This window comes from Salmo salar, chromosome 08, assembly GCF_965601325.2.
Source record: "Salmo salar chromosome 08, fSalSal1, whole genome shotgun sequence".
NCBI lineage: Eukaryota > Metazoa > Chordata > Actinopteri > Salmoniformes > Salmonidae > Salmo > Salmo salar.
This window is the reverse complement of record NC_138298.1, coordinates 22,880,001-22,892,522: the sequence shown is the minus strand read 5'-3', so window position 1 is coordinate 22,892,522 and position 12,522 is coordinate 22,880,001. Positions and strand designations below refer to the sequence as shown.

The window sequence follows — 12,522 nt, the reverse complement described above, 5'->3', positions numbered from 1 at the left end:
GACACCCAAAAGTACTTGTTACATTCTGAATGCTTAGCAACAGGGTAGGAACATTTTCCAATTCAAGTACATCAAGAAAAGATCCCTGGTCATCCCTACTGCCTCTTATCTGGCAGACTCACTAAACACAAATGCTCCGTTTGTAAGTTATGTCTGAGTGTTGTAGTGTGCCTGGCCCACTACAACAAGAAAATCGTGCTGTCTGGTTTGCTTAATATTAGGAATGTAAAATGATTTATACATTTACTTTTTCTTTTGATACTTAAATATATTTTAGCAATTACATTTACTTTTGATACTTAAGTATATTTAAAACCAAATACTTTTAGACTTTTACTCAAGTAATATTTTACTGGGTGACTTTCACTTTTACTTGAGTAATTTTCTATTAAGTTATCTTTACTTTTACTCAAGCATGACAATTGGGTACTTTCACAACCCTGTGTCAGCTCAATCAAATGTAAAAGGTACATTTTAAAATCTCAAAAGGTAAAAATGTATGCCAAAATCATCTTGTTTTGTGCACACCATAGGGACATGCTGGCCTACATGTACGGTGATATGTACCTGTGACAGTCGAGGGGAGTGCACATTTATAGGAATAGAATTACCGCCCAACACGGAATGGACCGTTGACTTGAATGGGAATGTCTGTTCTAGTAATTCTGTCTCTACGTCCCAAATGGCACCCTTTTCCCTATATATTTCACTAATTTTGACCAGGGCCTATGCGTCTCAAATGGCACCCTATTCCCTATAGGTCCTGGTCAAAAGTAGTGCCCTAAATAGGGTGCCATTTGGGACTCACTCTGTAGTTTACTCACCGTATGAAGCAATGAGCAGCGGTCATGACCCAGTTCTTATGGATGAGAGTTCCTCCGCAGGTGTGGAAGAACTTGGGCGTCTCCTGACTGCTAGGCCAAACCTGGGAAAATAAAACATCAGCTTTTAAAGTGATAGAACACCCAAATTATTCAATGACATGTTGGTTTCCTTAGCCTGTAAGCAGTCTATGGACAAGGTAAGACAGCAATCCATTCTATGGGCCGTGTCCCTAGACTGCTCATAGGGCAAGGAAACCAATATGTAATTTTGTAATTTGGTTGAACTATTCCTTCAATTGTGAGCCAGTCGTGCCTATTTGTCTTCTAAATAACCCTAAATAGAGTTTAGACAGACAGTGTCTCACCTGCATGGACACCTGCCAGGGCCAGGAGTGGGGGTTGGCTGGCTCTCCATTGACGATGCGAGTGTGGATGGTGGGGGGAATGGCGGGTTTGCCACATGTGGTTGGCCATTCTAGAGTAAAGGACAGAACAGTTGTTATCCTATCTGACATCAGCGATAAGACTACAGGGTTTTGATTTTGTTTTGATAGATCATTTTTCCCACAATCATCCTCTCCTCTCGGCTGTGCCCGACCAGAAACCCCCCCGAGGCAGCACGATGCACAGTCCATCTGTAAAACTCGATTTCAGCAATTGGCTTGGCAGGGGCCCGGCCACCTGGGGCCCATCAAAGGGTAAAGAATGGGGCAAAGGGTAAGAGACAACCAGAGGGCAACTGCTGCACTAAGAGCACTTCATACTACACTGTCTGCATCCTAAAATGGCACCCTATTCCCTATACAGATAATAGTATACTAATTTTGACCGGAACCCTATTGGGCTCTGGTCAAAAGCAATGCACTATAGAGAATAGGGTGCCATTTGGAACATGTCACGGTGTTTACAGCTCCACCAAATAATCTAGTTTTACTACACATCTGGGCACCGAAAATTGAAACAAATGGATCAGCAGAAAAAAAATACAGGATTCTACTGTGATCTACAGACTGATCAGCTGAAATAAAGCCAGGATTCTACATGGTCTTAGGGTCGTTGTCCTGTTGGAGGGTGAACGTTCGCCCCAGTCTGAGGTCCTGAGGGCTCTCGCGCAGGTTTTCATCAAGGATCTCTCTGTACTTTGATCCGTTCATCTTTCCCTTAATCCTAACCAGTCTCCCAGTCCCTGCCACTAAAAAACATCCCCACAGCATGATGCTGCCACCACCATGCTTCACTGTAGGGATGGTGCCAGATTTCCTCCAGATGTGACGCTTGGCATTCAGGCCAAAGAGTTTAATCTTGGTTTCATCAGATTAAAGGTGACTTTTGGAAAACTCCAAGCGGGCTGTCATGTGCCTTTTACTGAGGGGTGGCTTCCGTCTGGCCACTCCACCATGAAGGCCTGATTGGTGGAGTGCTGCAGAGATGGTTGTCCTTCTGGAAGATTCTCTCATCTCCACAGAGGAACTCTGTAGCTCTGTCAGAGTGACCATCGGCTTCTTGGTCACCTCACTGACCAAAGCCCTTCTCCCCTGATTTGACCGGGCGGCCAGCTCTAGGAAGAGTCTTGGTGGTTCCAAACTTCATCCATTTAAGAATGATGAGGCCACTGTGCTCTTAGGGACCTTCAATGCTGCAGAAATGTTTTGGTACCCTTACCCAGAGCTGAGCCTCGACACAAACCTGTCTCGGCGCTCTACGGACAATTCCTTTGACCTCATGGCTTAGTTTTTGCTCTGCCATGCACTGTCAACTGTGGGACCTTATATAGACAGGTGTGTGCCTTTCCAAATCATGTCCAATCAATTGATTTTACCACAGGTGGACTCCAATCAAGTTGTAGAAACATCTCAAGGAGGATCAATGGAAACATGATGCACCTGAGCTCAATTTCGAGTCTCATAGTAAAGGGTTTATTTCTATATTTTATACATTTGCAAAAATTCTCAAAACCTGTTTTCACTTTGTCATTATGGGGTATTGTGTGTAGATTGCTGAGGATTTTTTAAAACATTTAATCCATTTTAGAACAGGGCTGTAACGTAGCAAAATGCAGAAAAAGTAAAGGGATCTGAATACTTTCCGAAGGCACTGTATATACCTACAGTGATGTTGTCCCAGGGTTTGGGCTGTATAGGGGGCTCAGTGGGAAGAGGCTGGGTAAGGGTTAGGTACCTACCTACAGTGATGTTGTCCCAGGGTTTGGGCTGTATAGGGGGCTCAGTGGGAACAGGCTGGGTTAGGTACCTACCTACGGTGATGTTGTCCCAAGGGTTGGGCTGTACAGGGGGCTGGGTGGTGTCTGTAGTCCAGTAGGCCCTGAAACCTTTAGCCTCCACGAAGAAGTCAGTATGGAAACGCATCACTAACTTGTTGCCCTTAGTTGTGATGGTGGCTGGGAGTTGGTCACCACACCATGGACCTGGTAAGTAAAAACAACAATACCAAAAATCACTTGCAAGTCAGTTGAGCTGCTTCTGTAACACTACTACTACTATTTCTACTACTAATACTACTACTACTACTACTACTTCTACTAATAGTACTACTACTACTTCTACTACTGCTACTACTACTACTACTACTATTGCTACTTCTACTACTGCTACTTCTACTACTGCTACTTCTACTACTACTGCTACTACTAATGCTACTACTAATGCTACTACTACTACTACTGCTACTACTGCTAGTGCTGCTACTACTACTACTACTACTGCTACTACTGCTACTAGTGCTGCTACTGCTATTACTACTACTACTGCTGCCACTGCTGCTGCTGCTACTGCTACTACTACTGCTACTACTACAGATGTAGGATCTTAATTTGATCACCCTATTCCAGGAAAACTTTATTTGAGCTGTATTTGGAGGTTTAAAAAGGCTTCTGAAGTTTGTTATTTCCACTTTGAAATTTCAGACTTCATTTTCCCATATGGAAAATGTATCAACCCCTACAAAATATGCATTCATTATAATCCACATAATAATTCACATTTCCTGTTGCTGCATGATTATTTTCCTGCTATAGCAATCTGGCTCAAATTAAGATTCTACATCTGTACTACTACTACTACTGCTTCTACTACTACTGCTACTACTACTTGTGCTGCTACTACTACTACTACCACTACTACTGCTAGTGCTGCTAGTGCTACTACTACTACTACTACTACTACTACTCTGTAACTTATCATTTTATTTATAAATAACCTTTCATAAAATTGGGTAACAATGTGCTGATGGTACACTAGCTGCAGCATCATTCAATCAACATTCAATCAAATGTTTAAAATCACCATATTTCGTACTCACCGTGTTTTGTACTCTCAGCTCCGTCATTATAGATGTCGTATGCCACCATGTTATCCAAGCATTTGGAAGTGAAAATATCCTTGGCTTCCACGTTGAAGTGGGTGAACGTCAGGGTTATGGTCTTCCCTTTGGGTACCTCCACACTCCACATGCACTCGCTGGCCGCCTTGTAGTTCATAGGCCAGTTCTGAGACTTAATAACCCCTTTTAACTCATGGGAGGCCCCTCCGCATCCCTGGACCGCTGTGGAATGAAGGTGGGGATTAGTGTGTGTACATACTGTATGCGTGTGCGTGTGTGTGTGCGTGTGTGTGTGTGCGTGCGTGTGTGTGTGTGTGTGTGTGTGTGTGTGTGTGTGTGTGTGTGTGTGTGTGTGTGTGTGTGTGTGTGTGTGTGTGTGTGTGTGTGTGTGTGTGTGTGCGTGCGTGCGTGCGTGCGTGCGTGTGTGTGCGTGTGTATGTCCATTCATGGGTCAGTGCGTGTGTGTGTAAGTGCATGCATGCGTCCTTGTGTGGGTGTGTGTGTGTGTGTCTGAATGATGATAGTGAGCAGAAGGGAAATAAACAGATTAGAGTAGATGAGCTGCAGCCTCCTCAACATTAGCCAGAGAGCAGAGTAGAATTTACTCAGTAGTAAGCACAGTGTGTCACAGTGATAAACAGCCAGTGCAAGCCTATGCAATGCACCCTAATGTAGCTGGTCGATCAGCCCTGGTATCTGGCTCTCCCTGTTTATTTAAAGATGGAGTGTATGTCTGTTTACTCAGATGGAGCGGGTCCGTGGAGTTTGTAACAGAAATAAACGTTTAATACATCCACTTTACATACATCTTGAGATCTCTTTAAATGTGGGTGTTGACATCCATGAACTGAAATGTCTGAACAACTCAAAAAAACGGTAGTATAATGCCAAAAAAACGGCAAGGTAAAACAGCAGTTGAAAACGTTAAAGCGACCACATCAGAACAAATGACTTAACAAAAAACAAATCCTCCTTCTGGCCTCCTCACCCCTTTCACAACTCAAATGTCAAGCCCTCTGACTGATCAATTCTAATCATGATCAAAGCATTTTCCCTCGTTTGACCAGCGTACTCTGACCTGTGCTTTCTCAGTACTTACCGCTCATACTTCTCCTTCTATGACGTCCCTCCTGTCATAAATACGTCCCGGGGATCTAAAGTTCACTTTATGGCTGGTCATTATTAGAGAGTAGTGGAGCTGCCTCAGCGATATAAGGTGCCTCAGGTGTGTGTGTGTGTGTGTATACAGATTCACATGTGTGCACGTTCGTGTGCATGCGTGTGTGTAAGCGGAGAAAGCTGGGATGATTACCGGCAATGTCCTCAGGATACACAGCCTCCCACTTGGCGGAGAAGCCTCGGTCAGAGAGACGGGAGTCGGACAGGAAGCTCAGGGACATCTTGTTATTGGCACTGACCACCACAGGAGGAAGGACGTAGCCACAGTGTGTGCCTGGGATGGAGAAGGAACGGAAATTAGGAGTATTGGATTGGAGGAGAGGGAGAGAGAGAGAGAGACCTTTTACTAATATAGAAAGATAAGAATAGTAACCAGAATTTGAAATACACAAATGTTAATTTCCATGCATACCAATGTTGGTCTAGCAAAGATGTGAATCATTAGACATTCAAGACATTACAGAGAACAGACAGATTTCTTATGAGGCACGGTCCTCTCATCGATAAAGAACATGTCAGTCATAATGTCAACATAACCTTGACAAATAAGACACATCAATCAAATGGTTTCACGTCACCAAAAGGTCTATGGGTACAACATCTCAGAAAACATACTCCTCCGCTTTCAACGTTTACTACCATCTACGCTACCTCAGTAACTATAGATTTTTTAAATGGAGGAGATCAGAGTTCTGAAATGACACAGCACCAACTGAAGCACCTACAATGGAGGAGTCTGTATTTCTATTGCCCTTTGTCTGTGTGGCTGCCTGGTGTTTTTCTCCTGTACTTGTTAGGTTTAATGTGTGCTGTCAGGGGCCAACCATGCTCTCCTGCTGAGCCCTGCTCCCCCTGGCAGGGGGTCGCACCTGTTCTGACAGTTAGAGCTCCGACAGAGACCTCTGGTGAGGAAGGAACTGACCGTTGCTCACACACGCGCGAGCACACACACACACACACACACACACACACACACACACACACACACACACACACACACACACACACACACACACACACACACACACACACACACACACACACACACACACACACACACACAGACACACACACACACACACACACACACACACACAGAAGGAGAGCGAAAGATCTGTCATCCTAAATGTTTTGACATCAGCTTGAATACCACACTGAATAGGGTGTAGGGAGAAGTTGCACCTAGACGTGAATCGTGGGTCAGTTAAAACATTTCCTCACTAATGCTTAAGGTTAGGATTGGGGGAGGGAAAGCTGATCCTAGATCTGTACCTAGGGGAAACTTCACCCCAAAGCACTAAATAGCGTTCCTTGGATGGTGTTAGGTTCCAAAATGCTGAGTTTATGACTTCAGCGTCTTCCAAGGGATGTCTTCTTTAACGCAGAAACAAAGCTGTTTCCTCTCTCTCTTTCTGCCCCCCATTTTCTCTCAACTTAACACACACACACACACACACACACACACACACACACACACACACACACACACACACACACACACACACACACACACACACACGCCGCAGGTGTTATTGTCTGCCTCTGTTCCAGAGTGTTGTGCTAGAGATAAAACTATCAGACTCCAGCTCTCTGATGTGAATAACAAGGAGGTCACATTTACAGTTCCCTAGCCTCGCTCCTTCTCTGGGGAGAGATCCTAATCAACACAGCTTTACAGCCCTGAGGACAGGAGACAGGCACTGGCACACTCAGCATACTAGCCTAGCTTGGTGCTCTGTCCAGGAGTCAAAGTCCCCCTCCTTTTCAGTTCAAGCAACGGGGCACTTTCTGCTCAGCATATGCTTATCTGCTGTCTCCTGCTACTTGATTTGTTTGTTGTGTGTGTGTGTGTGTGTGTGTGTGTGTGTGTGTGTGTTTGTCCCTCAGTCGACAAACAGCTTGTTTGGGAAATACGAGGGGGAGCGGGTCATAGGGTATCGGCTGGCCCCCACTGTCGCCATTTGTGGGTTTGGCATAGTGTGGATGGGCAGGCACATCTTATTAACAAGAAACTAGGGGCTGGTAGCCATTTTGGGGTTTGGCTACAGATACTGTAGGTGGGTATTGTGGGTGGCTTGTCTTATCAATGGACTAATGCTGTCAGAGATTACACTGGGTGCCATTTTGGGGCTTTCATAGAGACCGATGAGCAATTTGGACGGTCCATCTGAGTTTACCAAACAACAACAACAAACAACTTAAAGTGTCTGTACTCTATGACACCATTTGTGGCCATTTTGGATCTCCATAATAACACATGAACAGGGGATCCAGGTTGGGTGGACATACTGTAACTTACCAAGCGCCTGGAGGCTGTCAGCAACTACAAGCTTGTCTTCACCACACTGGCCTGCCTCTCCCGTGACGGACATGTCTGTGACGTGCAGTTTGACCAGGAAGCCTTCCGGAACTGTGATGTTCCAGGAGCAGTGAAGATTCCCGGGATACGCATCTGGGAATCCCATAGAATGGATCTCCCCTTTACGGCCAAACAGCATTCCAACACCACCGCAGCCTGAGTCTGTAGCAGAGAACATGAAGCTTGGGTTAGTGATGAATGGTCAAAGCTTAGGGCTATGGGAGACTCCCTCGAGCACGCACACACACAAAAACGACACACCCACCCTATTGTTTAAGCTGCATTCATTCTTATTTAAAGGATAACTCCACAAAAAAACAATATTTCGGTATTTGTTTAATTAGTCCATTGTTGACATAGTCCCAAAATATTTAGCTTGTCAGCAATCAAGTTTTCAAGATATGTAACTTTCAAAATACAGAAATCATCCCGTATGATGCATTTTGCATCAAATGATGCTGCGTTTTGCTTCATATGATGGGATGATTTCTGTACTTTGAAAGTTACATATCTTGAAAACTTGATAGCCGACAAGCAAAACATTTTGGCACTATGCCAACAATGGACTAATGAAACAAATACCAAAAGATAGTTTGGGGGTGGAATTGTCCTTTAAGCTGCCTGTCAGCCTCTTATCATTGTGTCTATTTTAGGAGAAAGGCAGCGATAACCATTATGCCAGCATATCACACCGGTGATTATTTACCAACAAACACTGCTCATCAATCAGCTGGTTTATACTGATCTTCACAACATAGCCAACGATTTACATCCGTTAAGCTGCGTCCCAAAATGGCACCCTATTCACTATATACAGTAGTGCACTACTTTTGATAGGGCTCTGGTCAAAAGTAGTGCACTATATAGGGAATAGGGTGTCATTTGGGATGCACAGCTAGAGTATGGAAGTTGCTAGAGGCAAAGTTATGCCTGCTATGTATGCCTGCTGTGTGCAATGTGGACATAGTTTAGCAATTTACCTTGCTGATGAAATCAATCATTCTATATAATTTAAACGAATGAAAAACTAGAAAAAGAGGCACATTTTGACAAAAATGTTCTGGTGAGGAAGGTTTAACAACATCAATACTGTTGCTGCTGCAAGCCACTGAATTCCAATCAATTATACCACGGAGAGAGCTCACATATTTCAACTGGAGTCAAGAGGAGGAGGAAGGAGGGCTACCTGCAGAAAGTCAATACAGCTGTAACTGTGGCATACCAAGTACTTAGGTCTATATGAAAATCACAATTAGAAATACAGGCTAATTCCTAGAAGGGGCATATGACCTCTGAACGCGGCAATCTGACTGGTCCACTCATAGATATAGAACTGATATATTGTCTATGGGTACACTCATATATATAGAACTGATATATTGTCTATGGGTACACTCATAGATATAGAACTGATATATTGTCTATGGGTACACTCATAGATATAGAACTGATATATTGTCTATGGGTACACTCATAGATATAGAACTGATATATTGTCTATGGGTACACTCATAGATATAGAACTGATATATAATGTCTATGGGTACACTCATAGATATAGAATTGATATATTGTCTATGGGTACACTCATAGATATAGAACTGATATATTGTCTATGGGTACACTCATAGATATAGAACTGATATATAATGTCTATGGGTACACTCATAGATATAGAATTGATATATTGTCTATGGGTACACTCATAGATATAGAATTCTATGTTATTCTGTGGTTTTCCCCGTAGTGTACTGACCGGCTATAGCTGGTGTTGTGGGCATCATGGTGGTAGGTTTGACCGTGGTCGGGATGAGGCTGGTCTTGGTGAATGTGGCACTGAAACCCTTGGAGGTGAGAGTGGCATCGGTTTTGAAACGCACCACCATCGTGTTGCCGCTGGAATCCACGCGGCCTGGATTCTTACTACCACAGAATCGACCTGTGAGAAAACAACATTTCACTGTTCAGAAACCCCTAAATAGTTTGATTAGGCCACTAATCAAACTACACAGTTCGTTATAATAACCCAAACTCCAATTTGTGGTACACTGATGTAAAACCTGGACAGGCCTTATGCACCACTTGAATTGACCAAACAGTGACACCAATTATTATTTGATTAATTCACACAAGTATTGTACCGGTCTCTGCATACATAGTAAGCTCAATAATAACTATAAATACAGCTATTTTGCATAATTTCTGTTTGTAGAGATTACATTTACATGCCGGTCTAATTTGAGAACCTCTCTCTATTTTTCCATCTTCCTACCCCAAACTTTTAATGAACATCATATCTTATTCATACAGCCTGAAGTGAATTTGAGTGTTGCTGTATGCATAGTTGATTTCACTCCCCACAGCCTGTTTCAACTGCCAAGTGCTCCCGTTGCATGTCGATTAAGATACAATACCTCCTAAAACAAGTTCATTAGTAAAGTTGCTCAAATTGTGAGACTTAAGAATGTATTGATTGTGGGTTTGGAGGACTGATGTTGCACTTGTTGCCACAATCTCTCTGTTCTCATAATTGAAAATCCATGAACAAAAGTAGCCTATTATTGAAAATGAATATTTGAGTGTACCCATATTATGAGGGTAGGGTATAATTAGGGTATTTTGACATATTATGAGACTAGTGAATAAGTACATTTTTAGTGCTGGCCTACACATATTGTGCAACAGGTGTGTAGGCCTAAGTATATCTGTACTATAAGTATCTATACTAGTCCAACTGCTGTATACCAGAGTTAGCATAACACAGAGTGATGTCTTACCCAACATGGCGGAGCCGGTTTTGTGACCATCGTAGACATCTACGTAGTCTTTACAGGCCTCAGGGACCAGGTCGAAGGAGGAGAACGTCAGTCTGATCTTCTCTCCCTCTGGTACAGTGATCCTCCACTGTGGACCACATACACATACTATTTCATTTCACCACAAATTTCATACACAAACACATCCATTTAGTTTTTACCACAAACATCCATTTCAAAGACATCCATTTAGTTTTTACCACAAACCTCCATTTCAAACACATCCATTTAGTTTTTACCACAAACATCCATTTCAAACACAAACACATCCATTTAGTTTGACCACAAACATACATTTAGTTTTTACCACAAACATCCATTTCAAACACAAACAAATCAATTTTGTTTGACCACAAACATCCATTTCATACACGAAGATATCCATTTTGTTTGACCACAAACATCCATTTCATACACGAAGATATCCATTTTGTTTGACCACAAACATCCATTTCATACACGAAGATATCCATTTTGTTTGACCACAAACATCCATTTCATACACGAAGATATCCATTTTGTTTGACCACAAGCATTAATTTCATACAAAACATCCATTTAATTTGAATACAAACATCCATTTTATTTCCATTACTTCATCAAACATTCAATCAATTACAAAGATTAAATCAATGATCAAAGATCAACGATTCAATCAATGTCAAGATAAATCCGTTGGTAGAGTTGATATAACCATATGCACCAACATGAGTCTGATATTCCTTCTAGTAGATTCTGGTGGGGGCGGAGCTTTGGCACACAGTTGAACGTATTCATATTCAAAGGCAGGGGCTTTCTAAGTAAGGCACAACCTTAAGAAAAACATTACTGATAGAAGTTACATTTCTAGAATAGACACAGTCACTCGTCAGCAGGAAACGGGCAAGGGTGTCCTTTCTCTACATTTCATTTCCATCTACATTGCTTTAAGCAAAATTTATCCTCAATGTTCCCATCCATCTATTTCTCTCTCTTTCTGCCTGGAGGGTGCCCAGGTTGCAGACGGCTGCATGCACTGCATATTGACACAAGTCATGAATAAAAATCATCCAATATCTCCTGGGCTGTGACGGTTTGGACAGGAGCCCATCCGCCTCAACATCCAAGCCAAGAAGGAGACAGAAAGCAACATGAGCAAGCCAGATAATACACAGCCAAACAACAGGACCAAGCATGAGTCCCAAATGGCACCCTTTTCCCTACATAGTGCACTACTTTTAACCAGAGCCCTATGGGACCTGTAGTGCACTATAAAGGGCTATAGGGTGCCATTTGTGACGCATCCCAATGATCAAATGATCCAAACCAAGCAAAAGCTGACGTCAAAGCGCTCCGCCGTGCTCTGAGCCAAAAAAGACGCGAGTTGCTCCCCAATCTCGATCCACTATCCAGAACATCAAGCATGGTCAACATCCCCCTGTGTTCAGATGGTGCCCAGTGACCATGGATTTACTAAAGGGGCACCTCATTTGAAAACACCCCAAAATATAGGAGTCCGTTTCCCCATTGATTGTTATTGATGCAGCTTAGCGCCATACAGCACACGACGTGACGGGCCATGTTATTATTATTAACTTCCTCAGACAGAGAGAAAGGTGCTATTGATTGTAAAGTACCTCACAGAAAGACTGGGGCCATATAAACAACGTGCTGTGGATAATACACTACTTGGTAGAGAGGTGCTGTTGTGTGTACGGCAGATTGTGTGTGGTACCATGGACGGCATGTCCTTGTGGAGGCCGCGATAGTGTGTGTGTGTGTGTGTATGTACCTGGTAGAGAGCCCCGTTCTCGTAGTTCTGTGCTGGGAACCCAGGGGTCAGTAGATCCCCGCGGTCACCTTGGAGAGCGCCACCAGCCCCGGCTATTTCTGGAAGCAGGGAGCATGGAGATGGAGAGGAATTCAGCTGAACAGACACCTCAAGGATACCCACCATCCATCCATCGCTTTCTCCCTGTGTCTCTCTCTCTGTCCTCCTCTGTTACTCCTTGCTGTCTCTCTCTCT

General features: G+C 43.3%; 1 protein-coding gene across 3 annotated transcripts in view; it reads right to left on the bottom strand.

Moving 5' to 3' along the window:
• The window catches only part of LOC106610241 (ovochymase-2), a 33,325-nt gene that overhangs the window by 9,757 nt on the left and 11,046 nt on the right, over window positions 1-12,522 (bottom strand). For all 3 annotated transcript variants that reach the window (XM_045722809.2, XM_045722810.2, XM_082978444.1), the window contains 9 exons: window positions 12,289-12,386; window positions 10,479-10,605; window positions 9,458-9,640; window positions 7,642-7,863; window positions 5,476-5,616; window positions 4,143-4,385; window positions 3,079-3,249; window positions 1,190-1,299; window positions 825-925 (listed from right to left, as the gene is read on the bottom strand). In XM_045722809.2, the coding sequence (XP_045578765.2) occupies window positions 825-925; window positions 1,190-1,299; window positions 3,079-3,249; window positions 4,143-4,385; window positions 5,476-5,616; window positions 7,642-7,863; window positions 9,458-9,640; window positions 10,479-10,605; window positions 12,289-12,386 (1,396 nt within the window). The remainder of the gene's footprint in view (window positions 1-824; window positions 926-1,189; window positions 1,300-3,078; window positions 3,250-4,142; window positions 4,386-5,475; window positions 5,617-7,641; window positions 7,864-9,457; window positions 9,641-10,478; window positions 10,606-12,288; window positions 12,387-12,522) is intronic.